The sequence below is a fragment of the Camelus ferus genome, chromosome 3 (genome assembly GCF_009834535.1).
Source record: "Camelus ferus isolate YT-003-E chromosome 3, BCGSAC_Cfer_1.0, whole genome shotgun sequence".
Classification (NCBI taxonomy): domain Eukaryota; kingdom Metazoa; phylum Chordata; class Mammalia; order Artiodactyla; family Camelidae; genus Camelus; species Camelus ferus.
Genome location: NC_045698.1, coordinates 102,651,147 through 102,675,891, shown reverse-complemented (window position 1 = coordinate 102,675,891; position 24,745 = coordinate 102,651,147). Strand labels below are relative to the sequence as shown.

The 24,745-nt window shown below is 33.8% G+C and overlaps 1 protein-coding gene across 2 annotated transcripts in view; it reads right to left on the bottom strand.

Annotated features, from left to right (window-relative positions):
- RBM27 (RNA binding motif protein 27) overlaps positions 1 to 24,745 on the bottom strand; it is a 56,927-nt gene that overhangs the window by 11,958 nt on the left and 20,224 nt on the right. For both annotated transcript variants that reach the window (XM_032477037.1, XM_032477036.1), the window contains exons 7-14: positions 23,067 to 23,360; positions 20,692 to 20,826; positions 12,643 to 12,807; positions 10,878 to 11,027; positions 8,233 to 8,377; positions 7,620 to 7,773; positions 4,994 to 5,290; positions 3,595 to 3,735 (exon numbers count right to left, since the gene is read on the bottom strand). In XM_032477037.1, coding sequence (XP_032332928.1) covers positions 3,595 to 3,735; positions 4,994 to 5,290; positions 7,620 to 7,773; positions 8,233 to 8,377; positions 10,878 to 11,027; positions 12,643 to 12,807; positions 20,692 to 20,826; positions 23,067 to 23,360 — 1,481 coding nt within the window. The remainder of the gene's footprint in view (positions 1 to 3,594; positions 3,736 to 4,993; positions 5,291 to 7,619; positions 7,774 to 8,232; positions 8,378 to 10,877; positions 11,028 to 12,642; positions 12,808 to 20,691; positions 20,827 to 23,066; positions 23,361 to 24,745) is intronic.

Below are 24,745 nucleotides of genomic sequence, written 5' to 3'. Positions count from 1 at the left end.
AAAAATATGAATACTCTTCAAATCATAAAGATGACTAAACATCTCTCTACCGTGGCTAATACGAATGACTCCTGCTTCTTTACCAATTACAGCTTTAGCCTAATTCTAGTCTTCCCTCCTTCTAGGTAACACTTATTAAGACACCTGATCACAGAATTATTCCTGTTTCCTTTACCTCCCCCAAAACACCTAACACAGCCAATTCTAAAATAAATCCTTGCTAACACTCTCTAAATAAGACGGTCCATGGTTTCACTGTGTATACTCCCTCACTGAATTAATAAACTCTATTTGTTCGATGACAAGTGTGTTTCTGGGGCACTTTGGCTAGGGGGTACTATCATTAAGTTTTTCCACAAGTGAAGTACCAAATAAAAACCCATGTTTCTAATAATTACAAACCCTTCTAAGAATTAAGGCACTGTGCAATCATAATCTTATTATTATTATATTTTATCAAATGCTGTATGAGTTTACAACCAAACGTAGGCAAGTAGTTAGCTCACAGATCTGACTTCGGAAGCAAAATAATGGCCACCTTTACTGTGCTCATTTTGGTATTTAGATTCCTTTCCTTTCTGAACATGACTCCAGTTAATCTTCCTCTCTTCAAGGTACAGCAGAGCAACATGGCATACTACAATCTCTTGGGTTTAAGTCTTCCCTAACATACTCCACTTTATTTTTAAATTAATTTTCAATACACGATGTGAGGGACACTGGATCTAGTATTAAGAAATTCATGGAAAAGTCAATCATGCAAGTAATACAAACAATTATAAAACTCTCAATCACACAATACTTAATTATTTTAAAAATTAAGCTACTTTAAATACACAGGGAAGTCTCTCAAGTACTGCAGGGACCTCCACAGATGACATTCATGTTCTTATTATGTATCAAAATTAAAATGGCAATACCTACAATTTTAAGCACTTCTTTTATGCTTTACCAACATGAAATTCTTTAATCCCCAGAGCAACTCAATTTATTGAAAAAGAAACCAATGTTCGCCAGTTATCCAACACATTTAGTAAGAGGCAGGTTAAGGCAGTCAGGGCTGTCTGACTTCAAAGCCTACAATTGTTTTTGTTTTCCTATCTTTTAGTAACGGAATTTTTTGAAACAAAAGTATAAAATTATATATAAAAAGCTTGATGTATCCATCACCAAGCAGTAACAATCATTAATCTACATTATGTAAAATTATTAATTAACACTATTTTATGTGAAATAATCCTGTTTTACTTAAATTCCCAACTACATCATCATACCAAACACCACATATCATTTTACCTGTAAATATTTCAGTTGTCTCTCTGAAACATAAGGATTCATTTACTTTTCTAAACCACAATACCATTATCACACTGAAAAGGTTAACAAATCTTTAATATCATGAAATATTCACATCTCCAGATTCTATTATAATTTTCTAAAGATTTTTTCCTATTTGAATTTGGATCTATTAAGGTCCATATAGTGAAATCAGTTATATCTCTTTAAGGTCTCCTTTAATTCTGTTTTCCTCTCCCTGTCTTTCTTTTCCTAGTAAATCACTTGTTGAAGAAACCAGGTCACTCATCCTACAGTAGTCACCACAGGATTCTATGGTGTCCTTGAACATGTTCCTCTGTTCTTTGAACGTCCCTAAAATTGTAAGTAGTGCTAGAGCCTTTATGGCATTTTCTTCATTCTTTGACAGTAATGTCTGACATATTCCTCGCTTTCCCATTTGACAAAATATTCTAGGCTCATCTGGAACGCTGTCAGCCCGTGATCTGGGGACCTATCTTCAAGGATCCCTGGTCCCTTTGGGTACTAAGGGAAGGGGACGATCAGGGCTCATTACCATTGGGCTGGTCATTTTTCTAGACTTTGTCGGTGAACAAAATTAGGAAATGTTTTGGAGTTTTTTTTGTTGTTTACTTGTTTTTTAAGATAAAATATAATCTGAATTTATATTGATAATTTCAAGTCAAATGCAAGACAGTAGTGTTTTAACTTAATCTCATCTATTTTACATCTCTTTTCAACCACACTGAAAATCTTACTTGTCAGTGACACCAATATAATTCTTCATTTGATTTATCTCACAATGCTCACAAGTCACTTTCAGAATACCAACACAGCCAACAAAATGATTGCTGAAAAGACCTTTTTTAAATTGCTTCTTGTCCTCAAGGTATATCTCATTAGATATACATTGTCAAATAACCATTTTGAAGCACTTCCTATGTAGATATGATAGTTCATCTGTTCATTTTAATTTTTAGAGATTCCTTTTATTATTACACACAGCATTTGCATGGTTTCAAAAACAAATCTACAAAACAAAACAGTTAAAGTTGTCTAGTTTCTTCTATCTTTGCTATAACCATCAACATTTCAATTGTACAAATTATTTCTGTTCTTTTCTATTATAACCAAATACTTCGATGTGCTCATTGCCACCACTTTTTTTTATAGCAACACTGGCTGACTATACATTTTTTGGTTCCATTTTGCTTTTTTTACTTAATGTATCCTCATGATCACCCCATAATACACAATAAAGAAATTCCTCATTCCTTTGTAAAGTTGTACATATGCTGTTATGTGGATGTACTATATTTTAAGTAACCCGCCCCCTATTGATGAACATTTGGGTTGTTTCCATTCTTCTGCTATTGTAAAGGGTCTGCATTTCCTAGCCTTGCATGTGTCTTTTCATAGTTTGACTAGTGTATCTTTGGCATAGATAAGGCATAGTTGAGGCATTACTGGTTTATAGATAAATGTATACATAATTTTGCTAGATACTGCCAGTGGGAGTTGTACCTTTTAGCATTTCCATGAGCATATAGATCTCAGATCCTTGGGAAATTACCAGGATAAATTACCAGGATAATTTTTTGTAATTTAAAAAATGGATCTAATTTTTTTTTTCTATCAGGGTACCCAGTTATCCCAATACCATTTACCAAAAAGTCCATATGTTCCCACTGATCTGAGACACCATGTTGGCATGTAATAAATTCCTACTTGCAAGTGAGTCTATAAATCTCAACCTTCTGTCCACTGGTCTGTCTCTTCATGTGCCAAGATCAAATTGTTTTATAGACCTCACAGAATTTTTTAACATCTAGTAGGGCTAGCCCGACTTGTTGTTCTTTTTCAGTTTTCCTAGCTCCCTTGGGAAAAAAATCACCATGCTGGAGAGTCATCATAAAGATATATTCCTAAAAGCAAAAGACACTACTTAAAAACACACTTCAAAATTTGACTTTTCATTATGACTGAATCCTCTTCCCTATGTTCTTAATTATATTAAAGAGGAAAAGTTATAAAAGAAAAGGACTAATGAAAACATCTATCTATTAATAAATGGTAAAATTCTCAAATTCCTTTTTAACTTTGAATAGGAAAAAAAATTTAGCACGCTTCTGGCTGAATCATGGAAATTAGGGAAGTTTACCTGCCATACTTGTTAGTTGTCACAATTATCTTGATTGAGAAAATAAGACATTACAAATCTGAATGATAATCAATTTGCTAACTTCGCTGTATCACTGAATAACTCTAAATATATTTGAGGTTCACTAAAATATATACCTGGCAATCCTCTCCAGTACCACCTGACTGATTCAACAAGTGTGCTGCATCACTCTGGTTACCACTTGCATGTCCAAGACGATGTTTCACAGGAACTTTGTTAAGAACATATGTACCCGATGTCTGTGGTTTGCTCATCATCTGCATATACAAAATACACATATTTGTGGTAAAAGCTTTTTAAATGCCCAGGAATCATACCTGAAATTTAGGACAGTGATTACCCTGGGAGGAAGAAAGGAAATATGAAGGGAGAGTGCTTCCATTAACTGTTAGGCTGTATTTTTTTTTAAAGAGGTAGATATACAAATGACTCATACAGATTAAAATTTCCCATAAACTTTTCGTTTCCTTCAACATGTAATGCTTTGAAGGACTTAAAGGTTTTAACTAACAGTAGCTTAATATCACTAACAGCGTGATATGGCCACCCTAAGAACATAATATAATCTTGGGCTGCATTAACAGAACAGCGTCTAATGGATTACAGAGGTGATTGTTATCTCTCTTTTGTACACCATTCAGCCAACACCTAGGACAAGCATTCACTTTTCAGCCCTAACATGAAGTGGGATAGAGACCAAAGAAATGCAGGCTTAAGTACGAACAGACAGGATGATTAATGGAGTTCACACTATGTACTGTTAAGTAATATACTTTTTTTTCCTGCAAATCTGAATACATTAATCCAAACAAGAGGATGTCTAGGAGGAGATGATCAATATCAACAGTATCTGAATGGTTCTAATGCATAGCGGTTTGTTCTTTCCTTCATTCATCTATTCATTCAAATATGTTTTGAGCAGTACACGCCAGGCCTTGTTTTAGGCACTAGGGACAGAATGAATACAACAGACAAAATGCCACTCTCCTGGAGCTTCCACTCTATATGGGGAAAAGTAAGACAAAAGGGTGGGTATGAAAGTGACTGATTCCAACACAAAACAAAGAAGTTGCTCTAGACTGAGTTGTTCAGTGGTGGATGGTTATACTTTAGTGCTGAGAAAAATCACTAAAGGTATTCTCAAACATGCAGATTTATGGGTGCCATATCTACAGACTGACTCCACATTTGAGAAGACAAGGCCCAGGAATTCGCACCCAGGCAAGGGATGCTGATGTAGCACACACTCCTCATACTTCAGGGTACATGAGAATCACCCAGAGAGCCTGTTAAAATAGATTACTGGGCCCCACCCATAGCAACTGCGATTCAGTAAGTTGGGGTGAAGTCCAAGAAACTGCCTATCTAGCCAGCTCCTAGGAGACTAGATGATGCTGGTCTGCAAATCAGACTGTGTGGCTCTGACACAGAAGACCCAAGGACTGCAAAATGAGAAGCACTGATCTAGAGGGTGGGACCAGAGGACCTGTAATTCCCTGTGAACCAGCAGCTTACCTTCTGCATACCCCCATGTACCGTTGAGGGAGGAGACTGGGCCACCAGCACCTGCTGCTGATGAAGGTGCTGTGGCAGGTGATGGTGCTGCTGTGACAGGTGACCAAGTGTTTGCTGTTGCTGCAGGAGTAGCTGTGTTGGGGACTGTAGTGCTGGTTGCTCATTATTTTCCCTATGCCACAGGACTCGAATGAACCGGTTGTTCAGAACTGCTTCAGTGCTGGAAATGGCTTTTCTGGCCTCCTCATTGGTAAGATATTGGATGAGGGCTGCTTCTGGATCTCCCTTAAAAGCAACCTGTAAGAAAAAACAAAAGCAACAAGATCAAAAACCACAGAAATTAGTAATTATAGTCAAATGCAAATAAATTATTGATTAAAAAATCAGAAGTAGAAAACAGCCTGCTGAAATCCATTGTGAGTCCTACGTAAATAAAGTTCTCCAGCCCTTAAAAGATGACATGTGCATTTCAAAATTATATATGAAAGAATAGTGGATTATTTAATAAATAATCCTAATAATATTACATGACCACTTAGGGGAAGGTTGTTAGTTCCCTCCCTGGTATTTTACATTCAAACTCCAGAGAAAGAAAATTTTTTACAATAGTAAATGAACCAAAAAACCCCCATAAAAACCTAGGGAAAAAAGTGAGTATCTGTATAATTTGAGGGTTTGGAAAGCCTTTTACACATACCTATAAACGTAGGCTCCATAAAGACAAACAGCAGATATGACCAAATAAAATTTTAATACCACTGTCAGTCCAAACATACCATAAACAAAATAAAGGGCAAAAAGAAAAAATAATTTTAATATATATGAGAAGTAAAGGTTTGGAAAAGCATTATTATAAACGCTTTCATAAAAAAATGGGCAAAGACAATAGACAGGTAAACCCAAAAGTACTGCAAATGGTCTATATAAATTAGAGTCTACCTAGGAATAAAAAAAAAAGGAAATAAAAACAAGTACAATTTGTCATTCATAAAACAGGTCTAAAAAATTTTAAGGGATCCATGTTACAGTGTTGATGAGGTTTCATACATTGCATTTGGGAGTATCAATTGGCGCAAGCCTTCTGGAGAACAATTTGGCAGTTCACAAAGTTTTTAAACTCTCTTTAATTCAGCGATGACATCATTAAAAAAAAGGTTTATCCAAAAGGAGGCTCACCATAGCACTGTTTTTACATAAAATAATAGAAATAACATAAATTCCCTTAAACAGAGGCTAGTGTTTATATAAATGATGGCCTAACTATGGACTGAATTATATCCCCCCCAAACTCATATGTTGAAGCCCTAATCCACAATGTGACTATTTGGAGACAGGGCTTTTAAGAGGTAATTAAGGTTAAGTGAGGCCATAGGGCTAGAGCCCTAATCAGATAGGATTGGGGACCTTATAGGAAGAAATCTCTCTCTCTGTCTTTTCCGATCCCTCCCCTTCCACCATGTGAGCACCCAGCAAGAAAAGAGTCCTCACCAGGAAACAAACTGGCTAGTATTTTCATCTTGGATTTCCCTGCAAATAAATTTTTGTTTTTAAGCCTCCCAGGCTGTGTGATATTTGTTATGGCAACCCAAGCAGACGAATATACTCAGCTGCATTAAGCTACCTAACTCTTCTAAGTGCCATAAAGAATAATGACCTAGGAAAAATTTTAAGAGAAAAAAATGTAGTTAGAGATATCTGATATGACCACACTTTTTGTATTTTTAAGCGTGTGAAGCATTTTTAAGAAGAGATAAGAAGAGAACATGTGTGCTCATCCAAATAAATAAATACAGTATTGTCTTTTCATCAAAAGATTATTAATTGTTTTTGCTAAGTATGAGATTTGGGTGATTTATTTTTTTCACATTTATTTAACGTATTTCTAATTATCTGTAAAATTAAACATGTACTACTTCTGCACTCAGGAAGAAAAATCACTTTAAAAACTCTCTCAAAAAGAATACTCTGGTTCAATTCTTTGAAATACCAAGTCCCCCAATATTACCTTCTTAAAACTCAGATTAAGTAAATTATATTTTGGTTTGATGGCAACACTAAGCATCAGGTGTAACTGTCTAAAATCCCAACTTAAACAGACCTTCAAATACCCTCAACTACAGCCTAACATCCAACCACAAACTTATAAATCCAAATACCTAACAAGCACACAAGATACAAATGCTACAATTTATGTGATGTTAGATTATATTACAGTGCCTAAAAGTCTCAAGATTAGAACCATCCTTAATCAGTTAATACTTTACAATACAAAATTCAGTCACTACACAAAATTACAATCTTAGAAATTACCAAAACTCTCACCTACCAGTTAGAATACTAAAGCAGGCAAAAAAAAAAAAAAAAGTCATCTGTCCAGAGATACAACTATGAGCAAAAACACAATAACTAGCCCATTGTCTTTCAAGAAGAGATTGCAGAAGAGAATCAGATGAATTCAAAGGACAAACATCATACAGTTAGTTATACAGATACACAGCGGAGTTTAAAACACGTAGCACAGATGATGAGACTAATCACTGGCTTGTTTAAGCAAGGTGAGCTGATAGGAATATTTTCAAAGATACATAAAATACATGGATTATGTCACCAACATAGCCACACCTACCTGGATATTAACAATAGTTCCAAATTTGCTGAAGTGTTCATTGAGCTTGGTAATGTTGTTCAACTCCTGAGGGATTTTCTTGACTTCTAATTTGGTGTTTGTATACTGATTCTTTCTTAAGAATCCTGGTTTACTCTGATTGTTATTCCCTTGCCTGAAAGAAATATTAACAGATCTTGGTTAATTTGCCTACATTATGCCTATGCAAAAGATAATCAGCGAAGAATCTAAGTTTTTATTTACTAAAGTATCCTTTATAAGCACTTAACGTGTGAGCACCTAATTATTCAGAAATTACCAGGTAATTTTCACATCTTCCTTATTACACAGAAACAGAAGAGGTACAGAGAAAGACAGAAGACTGATGCTTCAGTAATACTTAACACTGGGTTAGACTTAGCAATAAGTAGAACAAATTACTAATACCTATTATAAATATTCTGTTAACTTCAATTTTTAAGACATTCTAATGCCTCTGGGAACCCTAACTTTGAGACACACAGTTTTTTGAAAATCACTGAACAATGACAACTCTTAGCTTTACAAATTTACTAATGCAAACAAAAATAACAAAAACATCAACTAGATATTTCTAATTAGCAAATCATCTTACTTTCCCAGCCAAGGTTTCTTTGTGAGTGGCCCTTCCAAACCACTCATAGCTCTCTTCCGGCTATCTGGTTCAAGAACTACTCTGGTTATGTTGCTATTAATTGAAACAGGAACTGGTGGTTCAGTCTGGATGACAATGTTAGCAGCTGTTAAAAACAAAAAATTAACATCACTAACAATGCATTATACTGGGGAAATTTCAAATGATTAAAATATTTAGTCCAAAAGCTAAAAAGCAGTCAATGTGATCCAACTACTACCATTTCCTTTTCAGAAACATTTAACAGCAAGAACAAGTTATCAATTGCCTCCTTTTTCTCTTAATACAATATCCAAGTTTAAAAAGTCCTAGGCAACCTAATGGTAATGATTGATTCAGGCAAGGATCATCAATGGAAAAAAAATCCGTGAAAAAATGTTGGAGAATAAGATATTCATCTGATGCCAAAGTACCACTCTACATATTTTTTAGTTTACAATAGAAAACTCTAACAATTATTGCTTTAGTAAGTGATCAAATTCACTAGACCATAAACAGTGATATTACTTGTCTCATGATGTGATTCAACAAGAAGTTCATATGGATAGAATGTTACTACGGAATTATGATCTTCTTATGTGTGGCAATGATATTGCGCTTACATAGCACTATGTCTTATTCTTAGCTGTAAACTAAAGGATCTAAACTATCACAACCTTTACAATTTACTTTCAAGTGATTCAAGAAAAAAAATACGAAGGTAGAGGGGAGAAAGGGAGAGAGAGAAGAGAGTGCATGCACACAGGTGAACATCCATGCCCAAAGCTCACAAAATGTTAACTGGTGAATCTAACTATTCAGGTGTTTATTATACTTTTGGTTTTCTGTAGGTTTAAGCATTTTCAAACTTAAATGTTGAGAGGAAAATTCAAAGCCAATATTATACATTAGCACATTCCATTTGCAATAGTTAAGACTAAAATATTGTAAGAATCTGACCTTACAACAGGTTATCTCTTGGTGGAAAGAGGTGTGCTGAACAAAAAAGTGAATACCAGCACAAACCTATGCATGTTATGCTCCTGAGTGTTCTCCTAACTTTAGCAATTTCACCAAATAAAGGATAACCAAGGCAGAACTGGAAGTTGGGATGAGGATGGGGGTGGAAGGAATTGTGCTCCATTTCATCCCCTTGACAGGGAAATTATGACACAGATTCATTCGACATGGATTTGTTGAGCAGGTGCTATAGCCCAACAACTGTACTACATCTTGAGAACAAATTAGTGAAAAAAATAGATCCTTGCCCTTGTAGGGCTTGTGTTTTCAGAAGGCTAATGGAGGGGACAGCAATTGTGATGTCATAAAGCATTCTAGAAAGTGAGTTGCCATTATGTCTTCCCTATAACAGTTATCATTACCACCTGACATCACCTAATGCTTTTCTTTACTGAAGTGACTTTTTAAAAAGAAATATAGCTAGAGGTTAAGTGACTTGCCCAAGGTGACAAAGCAAGCCTGTTGTATAAAAAGTACATGACTTCTACACCAAGAGAGCTTATCTATGGATTACTGTATATGAGTGTACAGACAGAAAAGGGAAAGACTTCAAGTTCTGAGAATATGATCTTCCCACGAATATCGGGTAATTTGGTAACAATATATGCACTACAGCATAGTAGGTAATAGCATATTCTTTGGAATTAAACCTGGGTTCTAATTCTAATTCTGTCATGTATACAACAGAATAAAATTAGTAATGGGCAAGTTCCTTAACCTCTCTATATCTCAGTGTCTTTATCTGTAAAAAGAGAATAAAACAACTCATTTAAAGAGTTGTTGGTTAAGGAGTATGAGAGAGAATAATATATAAAAAAGCATTTGGATTAGTCTTGACACAAAACTGTTAACCTGTAGTAGCAGTAAGTGTTATTAATGGCAGTAAAGAACAGTTAATAAAATAAGGATAGGAAAGAAGGTAAGAACAGGAAAATGTCTCCCATATAAGTAAATCAGGAAAATATCGTCAGGATGGCATATGGTCAGTCATTCAAACTGACATTAAATCCTGAAAATCTAACTATAATAATAAGTAAGAAACTGGAATCTCTTCAAATTCTTTAACCAAACTTTTTTTTGAAGGAAGGGGAAAGGAGGGTATCAACCCATATTAAAGGTAATGCTTCTATTTAATCTAAAGATTTGTGGCTGTGCTTTGTAAGGGTCCTAACATATGGTTATAATCATAAATACTAAAGGTGGTCAAAGGATAATTTTATTAGTGTTTTAGGTTTTCAATGTTATCAGTGTGACACATAGCTCTTATAATACAAAGTAGGCCCTTAAATCAGTTCTTTGAGGGCAGAGGACCATGTCATTTCATCTTTCTATATCTGATACATAGCAGTACCCAAAATGGCCTGAAGTCCTACAAAAAGAACAATTAAATAACATGAGTATTATTTTATTTAAAAATGAATATATTCTAATTACAGCTTTAAACCACAATTTGGAGAGTTATTCAAAAACATTTATACAAGGTCATTATATAGCACTCTTTCAAGAGACAGTGTTGTTAAGTATTCCCAGACCCTAGTGAGGTCAGAAATGCTGTACCTAACTCTTGTATGACATTTAGTATGGGAAAAAGCTCAAGGCATTCTCACCTCTTGGATTTGCATCCATATCTCCAGATGTTAGGCCAATCAGGTTTGGACGCTGTGTCTGTGTTCTTGAAAAAAACTGTCTATACTGAGATCTTCCAGAACTGGTAATACTAGGAGCTTCTGGATTATAACCATCTGGTTCATAGGTATCTGAGGGAAAACAAAACAACAAACCATGTAATAAATCAGAGTAGTTAAATAGGTTATCATAAACTACCCACAAAAAATGAATTTCTTCAACAAATATAATTATATCAACCCATATGTATTTCTTTTTGAATTACAGTATACAGATAAATCTACTGGAAATGAAAGAAACAAAAATGTTCCTGTCACAAAATATAGATACGTACATTCATTCTGAATTACTGATATATTTCTAGATTTGGTTACCTAGTCACCTTTGTCCTCTATATTAATTATGTAATTTAAACTTCAATGCACATTTTTAAAGGGAATCTTCACATAAACAAATACCATATATAAATGACTGGTTGAGTTTCCTCTGTTATTATGTCTCACCAATTTCTGGGTACTCTTTTAATTAGGGGGAAAATTAATCTACACTTCAAACTGGAGAGGTAATAGCTCATTTCATATACAAAACCTATTTCAAATGTTTTATTACAAACAGCTAAATAAGAAAAATTTTATATTTATAAACATAATCATTATCTTAGTACCACCTGCCTCATCAATTCCACTTTTATTATGTTCTGTTTCCTCTACAACTGAAAGCTTAATTTTTAAAATTCTAATGCTAAATAAATAATCTTGTTAGCATTAAAAAAAATTCTGAATGTGTTGATCTCCAAAATACCTTCATCCTACATTAGAATGAAAGAAGGATTAAGACTGAGTGAAGACACTGATTCTCACAACTCTGATTTATAAATCCTTGCATCTCTTTTTTTTCTTAATGGAAAAATTCCTTTGTTGTTCATATTAAGTTTCAACTACAAGATAAGGTACGTTTAGATCTTTAAAACTAGCCAATCAATTCTATAATTCAGAGTGTAAGATCAGCAAATTATGATTAAAAAGTTTTCAGTTACCACTTGGCACTCTTGACAGACTATCTCCTACAGTTAAGGCTACAGAAAGTTTTAAAGAAATTACATAATCAAATGGCCTTGTTCTTGTAATTCCTGGGAATACACAGAACCCCAAGAAACTTGAAAGTCTTTTAGTTAATTGTGATGACCTGAGATCTGAAGGCAAACTGAGAAATGTTAAAAACCTCATGAGACACCCTCAAAGTACTCCATAGATCTTCAAATCATACATGCCAATAGGAGGAAAGAGTTTTCAAGAAATCACATTATACACAGCCAGTCCATAAACAAGGGGCAGAGGGAAAAAAAAGACATGTTCATCCATGATCAGCAAGAGACCAGATGCTTCAACTTGTTTTAAAGAAAAATTAACCTAGTTTTTCTTGTAACATATAACTGATTAGAAACACTCAGGTAGACATCCTCATCCTATCTACTGGATTAGAAACTAGTTCAAGGAACTAGTGTCACTTTAGTTACCGAGGCACTGCAAGTAAATACAAAGGACACCTGAGATGACACACAGGAGGCCTAATCATCTAGGAGCCACTAGGGACAAACCAAAGAAGCAGAGGAACAGAAAATAAACTGCCTAGGAGCTTCAATGGGACTTTGTGATAGCAGATCAGGATACCACGTCACTTCTTAGGCTGGCCAGTTTATGACACAAAAGATCAGAGACCTGGATGGCCATCTGTAGCAAAGCTTACCTGGGACCAGAGGGGTGGGGCTGGAGACTGAGGTATGGTACCCAATGGAGGATCCCATGAGGTTTCGAGGTGGCACCAAACGAGCTGCCAACAGAGGAGGCGGTGTCCCCAACTGAAGTCGCTCAGATGCAGCAGCACCATGTTCACGAGAGTACATGGGCTGTCCTACAGAGGAAAGAATAGGAGGGCAGCTGGGATTGAGTCACAAGCTTCTCTTAAGTAATGATCTACTTCCTGAGACTTGAACCAAGAACAAGGAAGGTACACCAATGAGAACATACTCGAGAAAGATGTTACCAAGATTCTTTTTAACTCAAGAAACAGACATGCAACTGGTTAAGATGCACTGAGGTATAAAGAGAGAGTAAGAACTAAGTAGTATGACTGCATAATCTTCATTTTGTAATACTCTTAAGTGGAATAACTATGTGCTGATTTTACTCAAAACTGAACAATCAACCATATCAAGTTATTAGACAAAGGAGCACTGAGCTATTATTCATGCAGACTTTTGTATCCAATGAGACATGTGGTTATGAAGGCTGTCACACCTATTTGAAAAATAAATAAAAATACTCCTCCCTGAACTCATATATTTCAGGTATGCACAAAATATACTTCTATATCTGGGAGCGGAAAAAAGAACAATAATACAGGAACTTAAAAAAAAAACCCAAAACCACCACAAGCACACCTTCACAGAGAATAAGACATGTTCAAAAGAAAAAAAGTAAACAAGACAGCAAAAATTTGTTACCCTGTCAGCAGGTGGATAACACAGAAAAAGAAAAAAAGGACAAAAACAGATAAGGAGACCAGTCACTGTCCATATGAAATTACCTCAGATACTAAGAATCACTTCTGGAAAGAAAGCACATTTGCAGTCTATATACATTTATATAAAAATGTCAAAAACAATGAAGCCATGTTTCATAGAAAAAGATTTTAAAAGACAAGGTATCAAGGAGCAAAACCATCCTCTGGTTGGCTATTTAATAATATCTTTTTCACTGACTACCTCATATGAGACCTATTTTAAAGATTTACTCAATATTTTATATCTAAAGTCAGACACTTCACTACATGGCACAAGACAAAATTTAATTTTTTTACACCTGATTAAATGTCTTTATAAAGTTGTAACATTCCAGAAGACTTCTAATACACCTTAATAAGATAAGTCACAAAGCAACCACTTGATTTCACAGTAAATGGAGAGAAGAAATAGATGTGCTAAACCTTATTACCCTTCTCTTCCTATATAAGGAGCAGAAAAGGAGGTGGCAAATCTTACTGATTAAGGAGACCATATGCTTAGCACCAATCCTTTCAGAATTTACATAAAAAAGGATAATTCGATCATTACCATTGAGAAAACAACTTAACTTATCCTCAAAGATCTGGAAAGAGTTGTAAACATGACCTACTGCAGAGAATTTCTTGCAAAATGAAGTAATGTTCTAAACAGAAAAATGGGAAGTACAATCTCAGTTCATGTATGATTGGTTTAAATTTATGATACAGCACTCAATGTACCACATGTATTTAATTGTCTCAAAAAAATTAGAAACTAAAAGGCTGGTTTATACAATGTTTTTTTAAAACGAATGACGAAGAACATGGTTTCAGACACTTCAGGAAGATGGCTGTTTATTCAAATGAAGCCTAATTTTCTTCAACACCACCTATTCAGGTCTCTAAATACTGTATCAAAAATGGTTCCTTAGATAAAAAGCTGATTACAAGTCTGGGCAGAAAATTTGTAAGATGAGCCTGGTACACCTTGGTACACCTTGTCCTTCCAAAAGCAAGACAACTATCAAACACTAGCTGTCAAAAACAAAATAAAACCACCTGCAGAAACCAACATGAAGAGGTTCCCAATGGTCAAAGATGAGACAATTTGAACTTCAAAAAGGGCCACAATGGGATGAAACAAACCAAACATTAAAAATCCACAAGTTCATAATGATACTTTAAAAAAATTCAGTAGTCCCCCTTTGCAAGATACTAGAAAACCAACCCATTCTCTGAAAACTGATAAATTAAAGGACATTAAAGCACTTATCCTGTCTTTCCTGTGAAAAGTGCATTTCAGGTTAACCAAATGGTTAACACTGCCAAGTTGTACTGTCTAGAACGACAGCCAATAAACAAAGAAGAAATCATAGAATTAGAATACCATACTTCAATAAGCTCAAATGAAACAAGAGATCCAGGCAGGGATCACAAATGACCACCAGCAACTTCTTAAATGGATGGATCAGGATGAAAACATCTGTACACACTGGTCAATATTTGTAACACAGAAAGGAGAGAACTTGATACCATGTACATCATGATATACTGCAGTAGGAAATATATAATCCCATGGATAAAATACTCATTCAAAATAAGGGGAAAATGTGAACCTAATTAAGTATCTAGATCTAAACCTCCAACTTATAGGAAATACAAGGGATAGAGGAATGTGTTAAATGACACCAAGAGATGCAATGTGCCAAGTCCAGAATGTGGAAAAATTCTTTAGGACAAACAGTCTGCTTCTTCACCAAATAAATGTCAAGGAGGGAAAAAAAAAAAAAGAGCTAAGAGAAATGGTTACCAATTTGAAAACTTAAGGAACATACCAACTAAATGTAATGTGAAACTTTGTTTGCATCTAGCTTCAAAGGAACTGGCTATAAAGGAACACCTATAATATAACTGGGAATTATGAACCCTGACTGGGTATGTGACAATAGTAATAAACTGTTATAAATATTCTGGGACTGTGATAAAGTATAGTAATTGTGTGCATGTGTGTTTAACCCTTATCTCTTAGAGATACATAATAAAGATTTTACAGATGAAATGTTTATGTTTGGGACTTGTTCTAAAACAAAGTCAGAGGTGAGTTACAGACAAGCAAGACTAATCATATGTTGATAAATGTTGAAGCTAGTAAATGAGTAATGAAGATTACTACAGTATTCAAAGCTCCTCTTGTGTACACTTGAAATTTGCCATAATAAAGTTTTTAAAAACCAAATTGGTTACAATAACGGTGAAGATAAGCCAGCCACAATTTAAATTCACTCAATTTAGTTTTTATCAGTGTAGAGTGACTGAGTAATTTCGAACTGCAAACAACCCAAGTTCACACACCTATCTTAAGTCATTCATGTATCTTACATGCCTGATAGCAACATTTTCACATTCTTAATGTTAACTCTAATCAGTTGAGGATAGTCATCATTCAAACTAAAATTTTAGCTACACTTTGTATTTTTCCTGATTTTTTGTCTTTAATAGTATTAACAAGAAAAAGAAAAAAAATCCTAAGATGAGTTTTAAACTAAAAGCTCAATTAGAAAAAAATAAAAAGCTATACCTTTCAATTATTGACCATATTTATCATGTGTCTTCCCTATTAGAACTCAAGGTCCCTGGCACATCTTCTGAAATTCCAGGGCCTAAACAGTTTCTGGCACATAGTAGGAACTCAATACTTAAAGAAGGGATTAAAGTTTATTTACTAAAAATATACCAATGACAATTAAGTATTTTTGGGGATGAATATCTTTATTTGATATTCACCAGGCATTATTTAAAATGGACAATATGACAACTAATGCAACACAAATCCAAGTAACACACGAGGGGAGAAAAACTCTAGACAATACACAATGAATCTATTGGAGACTGAATTTTCTAGACATCAAAATCCATGACTGTGCACAAAAAAAAATGTTATATGCAGTCCACAGAATTAAATGAGGAATCTCAAGTTTTAGAATATAGTGTTTTAACTATTTTACATAAGCAATAATAGGAAATGCGTTTCCTGAAAGATAATTTACGTAAATTCATTTTAAGATTGACAACTGCCTTCAACCCAAGAATCAGTCTTCTAGAATCTAGAATGTTGTATTTCACTATTACTTTTTCACATACCCAGTACAATGAGCTTAGCAATTGTAAAATATTTCTATTATAACTTCTTCAAAGCAGCATAAGAAACAGACCAAATTTAAGGCAGAAAATGGAGTATACTTAAAGATGATTCTGTCCTGTGAAAACTGAAAAAAAACAAACAAAAAAAAAAAAAACAAAAAAACTAAAAAACAAAATCCACACCCCAAATCCCAAACTCAAAACCATATACTGAATTAGTGACTTCAAATTTGGGTAAAATGTTTAAGTACTTCCAAGGAAATGGTTTTAATAGGTGTCTTTCTGTACAATTCAAGCTACATTTCATTATTTATGTCCTTTTCAGAGTATCTGTGACATTTTAACTCAACAAAATTAAATTTTCAAAGTTTTTTCTAAATTGTAGCCATTTGACATTAACTTTCAAATAGCATTACCGGGAGCCACATACATCCTACTCAGTTTTACAATGGGATAATTCTTTTTCTTCTTTTAACATTCAATTGTCCTCTTCCAAAGCAAGTAATAATTACAGACTGGATGAAGGTTTCATTTTGGGCAGAATTAGTTCCTTTGTTACCTGTGTTTCTGAGGTATTCTATTCATTTAGTTTTAAAAGCAAAATACATTGTGTTTGGTTTTTTTAGGATTTTTTAAAATATTGCTTTCCCACTATTAGATTTTTAGTCTCTTGGGGGAAAAAATCATTTCTTATACATCTGTATATTCCCAGTACCCAACACTGAGCAGAGTCCTATTCTTACCTCCAGAAATCCAGATTTCATTTTTCTATGTTTATTTGAGTCTCTAATGACATAATTTTCACAACTAAATACTATTTGATATGCTGTTCTCTACTTACATTTTCTATCCTGTGAATTTTAATAATCATTTTAATAACAAAAAACCTGAAATTTAAAGTTTCCCAACTTTGTTAAATTTTCCTTAAGGATAGCCCAAGTTCTCTTATTATGTTGAAAATATACGTATCAGTTTTTTAATTTTTTGAACTGAAACAAGTTTTAATTTTTTTTGAAATTATCAATTACAGCACTTAAAAAGTAAACTTGAACAATCTGATAAATTCAACTTATCTGTCTCAAAGCAATTAAAAAACAAACTATTTTTAAGTCAACTGAATAGAAAGATATAAAAAACTTATAACAAATTACACTACAATAGAACTTTTTTTTTAATGTTTAGATTATCAGGAACTCTTTCTTAGGTTTTTAAATTTCTCTATAAATTTTAGAATTAAATTCTAACTTTTAAGGAAGAAAGTAGTTTGCATAGCAGAGTTTTAAACTGTCCAATATTGAATATTCTGTAACTTTTAAAATACTTAGTTGCCAACCAACTAAACCTTTTTATAAACACTGACTGACACAGCATGTAAGGTTATCCTAAAGCAGTAATTCACAGTGCCAAAAGGAAGTTATTGCCTTTTATTGGTCTGAGACAAAATGGGGAAAAAAATGTAACTAATATTTCATAAAGCCAAATTTAAAGGATTGTCATTTATTCTGCTACTGTCTTACTGTGGTATAAAAATGTTATCTTTAAAACTGAAATATTAGATGTCTTCATATACAGTCCTTAATGTGGCAAAATAAGAAGTTGAAAACTGTAATGGCCCCCCAAATATTCTTAGAAATGTTACCAACCTCCGAAAGACAGAAGTTTGAAACTTTCTTTCTAAATGGCCTTTAATAATATTCCTAAAATAGTCTGGCTTTAAAAACTAATAGAAAAATCATCTTCAAGTTGCACAAAGTCAGACATCTTGTTTGTCTTGGCTCCCTAGTAGGGAGTACAATGGCTGGCACATGATAGTCATTGAAGAAATAGCCGCTGAATTAATGAATATTAAGCCAAGTCATGAAATAAGTAACTGCCAGGTTTTTTAAATCAAAATCAAAATGGACTTTTTACTGAGTCACAATGTTAAATTTAACAACATTAAAATAAATGGTAATTACCAGATCTTTTAATAAATTAAAAATAAAATGAAACTTTTACCGTGAGTCATGATGCTAAATTTAACAATATGAACATCTGTCATCTGCAAAAGATTCTCAGATAAATAACCCATTTTTCATATTTATAAGTCCATTTATCATATTTATTAAGAAATAATGTTAAGAGCTGATTCAGTGGGGAATAGATGAAACAAGATTGGCAAATGTTAAAGGTGGGTGATGGGAACATGGGAGTTTGTTATACTATCTACCTTCTTTATTTTTATACATGTTTGAAATTCCCCATAATTAAAAAAATGAGAGTAGCAATAAAACAAATATGCATTGTAACAAGACACTATAGTAATTAGAGGACTGTGAGATACAAAAAGTGGAACAGGATGGACAATTACTTTAGTATCAGATGTGGTTTCTGTTCTGAAGCAGCACAGCTGAACATAAGATTTATATACATGAAAAGAAATCCAATAGTATGCCTACGTATAGCTATATGTCGCTATGTAATAAAAGGTTTTTGGTATTGTAGGAGTTCAGAACAGACCAATAATGTTCTCCACATATTTAGAATATTTGGGCCTTGCAAAATAGCAGAGAGAGCATATTACTAGAAATGAATACAGGAAAAGAAAGCTGAATCATGACAGGGGCACAGACAGGGTATAACTGGCCTGACCAGAGAAAATGCCCATGGAGATTCAGTGAAAAAAGATTACCAAGAAGTGAGGAATAGACTATAGAGAGAGTTAGAAGCCATACAAAGGGGTTCATCTATGGTTTAGGAGGAAACACTGGCTACTGAAGAGTTCTCATGAGGAACCATCATGGCGGGTTCTCTCAGGAAAGCTAGCTTAGCAGCAGTTACGTGGTGTGACTCGGGGCAGGGGTGGAGGGGAGTGAAATGTAATGGAATCAAGAAGATTGTAGCAATAATGCAAAATGTGAAGTGATTCAAGTGTAGATGCAGTCATAGTAGGAACAGAGAGAAAGAGATACTTCAAAGAAAAGGGGGAAGGATTTTTGATTAACTAGATAGAAAAAAAGCAAAGCAATGAGTCATTTATGTCAAGGTTTCAATTCTAGGTAGTTAGGTGGGTGTTAGTTCCATTAACAAAGAAAGACAAGGACTGCGGAGGTAGTAGAGACTTACGGAGAAGGTAATAGGCTTGATTTCAGAGAGGCTGAAATTTATGGACAATAATAACTGTAAAATTATAATAACTAATTTTTACATAGAGCTTACTAGATGCCAGATACTGCTCTAGATGCTTTATACATATTAATCCACTTCTTCCTCAAAACAATCTTAATGAGGTGAGTAATGTTATTATTTCTATTTTACAGCAGAGGAAACTAGTATACAAAGAGGTTAAGTAACTTGCCTAAGGTCACAATGATGTAAGTCATGGAACCAGAACTTAAACCTGGGCTTACTTACTTTGCTGTGTTGCCTCTCCATATCACAAATGAGATGAAGACATGATTATGATAAACACAGTTTACAAAAAAGATGAATTTACCTATGAAGTTACCTAGCTCTGTAAAGAAAATTTCACAGTCTGACAGTTTTAATAATAAACTACCTTATCTGTGTTTTTGGAAAAAGGAATTTTTTTTAAAGCTTTAGTAAACTAACAACAACAATAAAAAAACACTTAATAAATAAAAGAAAATTAGGATTCACAAAAAAAATTATTACAGTTAAACATAAATGTTCCATAATAGCCTAACCACTAAATACTACAGTTTAAATGGTGCTATTCTCACTCCAGCATTACAAGTTAAGTAATTATTAGGCGTATTTTATCCGACCTTTTGTATACTCTTAGGAGATAAGCCTTGTGTTTTGGCAATTCAATCAGAGGAACAATTTTTGAACAGAAGCTTCAAAATAAAATTCCTTTATAAGAGACCAAATGTTGCTACTCTACAGCACAGCAGACTTCTCCAATACAGAAGGCCTCACCCTTCTCTCCCATTATCTCACAAAATTAAAAGCTATGTAATATAGCACAGCCACACAGTAAACTACCTTCTGAATACAAATATAATTTTCATATAGCGAAGTCCATAAAAATGGAAATTTAAAGTATAAAACTATTATGAGAAAACCTGGCTTTTTCATACCCTAGCAATGTTAAATCAAACATTTACTCACGTTCTGACACTGTATAAAGGAGGTTCTGGGGTAAAGGAGGAGGTAGTCTTGCTCCCACTGGTGCAAGATTGGGCACTGCACTTGTCCCAGGCTGGTCACGGTTGTTTATCAAGCTTGACTGTGTTATGGGTGGTCCTACAGACAACAAAAAGTAAAAAGTAGAGAGTATTAATGTTTCCTAAATAACGAAAGTACTCACTATACTCAGTACTAATTTGGATATTCACACTTAAAATTCCTACTTTGGTGTAGACAGAATTAAGGAATTTGATATGTACAGGCTTAAACACTGAGTTGCATAATTAATTAAAATGATATTTCAGTTCTATAACAGACAAGAAACTAATTTCGGGTGGAAAAAAATGGCAGAACTTGTTGCCTCTGAAGGGTGGAGGTGGAAAATGGCTGGCAAGGGACTTGAACAAACTTTCTGAAGTGATAGTAAAGCTCTACAGAACTCTTCATGATAAACATGTTTATGTGTACTGATGTCTACAACATACTGTGAAATGAATCAAAATTAAGAATGGAGAGATGGAAAGATACGTGATAATATAAATATAGTAAAATGTTAATTGTAGAACTTAAATGGTGAGTATTTCTATTTGCTTGAAATTTTTCATAGCAAAATGTCGAAGGGAAATGACATTTTTGGATTCAACTTCTAAACAGGTATGTTCCCATACTGAGATTAAATGGTGAGTATTTCTATTTGCTTGAAATTTTTCATAGCAAAATGTCGAAGGGAAATGACATTTTTGGATTCAACTTCTAAACAGGTATGTTCCCATACTGAGATAAGAATTTTTATTGTGAGACTATCTATACCTCAAAGATGCCTTTTTATCTAGGAAACAAAATCTCAACCTGAACTTCACAATTATACCATTTATGTGACAATATTCACAAACACTGTTAAAAGAACTATATTCCTACTGACCAAATCTACACATTAAACGTCACCAAATCTTTATCAACTTTAATGAAAGGTGCTCTATAAAGAACGTTAATGCAGGAAAGCTATGTGATGGGTACACAAAATCATGCTAAACTATTTTTGCAATTTCTTGTGAGTCTATAAAATTATTTTAAATTAAAAGTTAAAAAAGAAGAAAATTCAGCTGGCTCCATCACACAATGCATAGTGCATTGGACTTCTATAAAAGAAGAAAATTCAAAAAGTACCACTTAAAATGCATGGCATTTTAAAAAATAACTTGCCAACTCTTAATGTTTTAAATGTCAAGTAGATGTTTTCCTGTATCTTTGTACACATTAACTCTTTACCCCAGAATTTTTTCAGTTACATTTAAAACATTTTACTCTTCTGTTTCTGCTAAACCTGAAACTAAGGTTTTTTAAATGATTATTTTTAAACATTTCGTACTCTTAGTTTTGGTGGATGTGATAATAGCATATTGATTTTTTTTAAGTCCATATCGTTAAAGAGATTCATATTTAAGTACATAGTGGTGAAATGACATGACATTTGAAATTTATCTCAGGAAAAAAAATCCAAAAAAAGTGTGTGCGGAGGGAGGGGGACAAAAAAGACAAAAACAGCTAAATAATAACCACCGAAGTTGGATGATGGTACCTGGTATACCATTATTTCACATCTGTGTATATTTTTAAACTTCTAAAGAGGGGAGGAGGAATTGTACAAAGGCAATCCAAAGATACAAACTTTCAGTTGTAACACAAATAAATACTAGAGATGCAATGTACAACATAATAAATAGAATTAACACTGCTGTATATTACATATGAAAGGTATTAATAAAGTAAATTCTAAGAGTTCTCATCACAAGAAAAAAATTTTTTTCTATTTCTTTTATTTTGTACCTATATGAGATGATGAATGTTTACTAAACTTATTGCAATAATCACTTCATAATGTATGCAAGTCAAATCATTATGCTGTATACCTTAAACTTACACAGTGCTGTACCTTAATTACACAGCAATAAAAGTGGAAGAAAAAAAGAAAATATCCATAATAAAATATTTTAAAGATTATTTCAATATTCCCCAAAAGATTTTCTTTAAAGTCTGGGAAATTTCACTAAACTACTGGTATGCTCTTTTTCCTGACATCTTCAAAACATTGGCTTTCTAAGATGCTATCAACTAGCAAGATTTTGACTCCAGATCAATATAGATTAGACCATAATAGAGAAAATTCACATTTGGAGGTATTACAGATAATGCAACACTGGATAGAAAAAGGAAAGAACAGCATCTTAATTATGGGAATATATCCCAAATTCTATTAATAATTTATTTTCAAAAATAAAATCGTGTCAAGTTAGCTAAAAGGGATGGATTCTCCTAACTATAATTCTTCACTAAAGAAATATTCAACATATACTTACTTGGTATGGGAAGCACAACAGAAGGTGGAGGCTGGCCATGTCCTTGGGGAACAGGAAGTCTCATACTGTGGCCAGGACCTGGACCTGGACCTGGGCCTGGGCCTGGGCCTGGACCAGGGCCTGGACCAGGGCCTGGCATTGGAGGCATTAACATTCCAGGAGGTGGTGGAGGAGGAAGCCCAGGAGGAGGTGGAGGGAAAGGAATCATGCTTGGTAGGGCAACTTCATCAACAACCAGGGGATCATTTCCATGATCAAACTGACAAAGGTCACCAAGTACACAAAATCCTCTTTCTGTAAGAATAAAAGATAAATAATGTTATGACCTACCCAGAGATCAGAAAACAAACAAAACAAATCTCTGAAACACCCACCAATCTGATTCATGTGTTTTTTCTTCAAGGAGTCTAAAGCCCTCTCAGTGTTACTCTCTGTTCATCATCACACACACTGAGGTAGGGGCAGGTATACTCTCTACTTTCCATATTGTGAGACTGTATTTTGAGACAGTAAATAGCAGGGTCAAAACAGGCTACCAACCACTATTAGATTAATCTATTTGCTACTCAGTTTTTGTAATAAGATTTCAGATATTTTAAGTAACAATTTAATAAAGGTGTGGGGGATAAGGAACTTGAACTAGATTATCTAACTTCAACTATCTATTTTCATGGTATTATTCTAAAGCAACCATTACTGCTGTATCTAGAAGTTAAACTTTAGTTTAAAATATTCAAATGAGCATTATGTACCAGGTTATTCATTGTAGCACTGTTTGTAACAGCAAAATATGTGGAACGCCCCAAAAGTGCCATCAATAAGAAATAGCTTTGAACACATTTTTGTACATACAGAATACTAAGAAGCATAAAACGATAGTGTGGAAGCTCTTTGTATATTTACATAGAATGACTGCCAGGAAATACTGCTAAGTAAAAAAACATTATGCAGAAGAGTATAAATAGTATATAGCATACTAGAATATATGTTAAAAAGAAAGTAGGGGAGAATATATGTTTATGTAAGTATGCACAGACTATGTCTGGAAAGACACAAGAAATTGACAGCATTAAATTGGCCTTGAGAGATCTTAAGGGTAGGGGAGACCAGGGTGAGAGAGAGTTTAATGCCTGAATTATGTGATTCTATTCCCTACTTAAAAAAATATATAAAATGTAAAAATATATACATTCTACGTTTTAAAAAAAAAAGTTATAATGTCTGTGATTTGCTTTAAGTAACACAGGCCAAAGAAAAGGCCAGAGAAAAGCTGTAGGAGTATACACCAAAACAAGACTGTCCATGAGCTGACAACTGTTGATGAGATCACGGATACACTAGGGTTCACTATATTTTGTCAACTTTTATAAATATTTAAATATTTCCATAATAAAAATTAAAATACATACACACATCGATTCATTCTTGCAAATGGAAAGTTAGCGAATTAAAATTGTAAATAGGTTATACATGCTTAACAAATTCCCAGCATCAAACACCACACAAAAAAATGACAATTCCTAGAGTCTACCGAATTTTGTGGTATTCTTAGAGTGTCTGAAGTAATAAGAACAAAAAACAAACTGAAGGGTCAAGTTTGAACATTCTGTTAACAAGAGCCAAACTATTACACAAATGAGTAAAGAAGCATACGCCAAAAGAGTTTCTCCTCATTCATC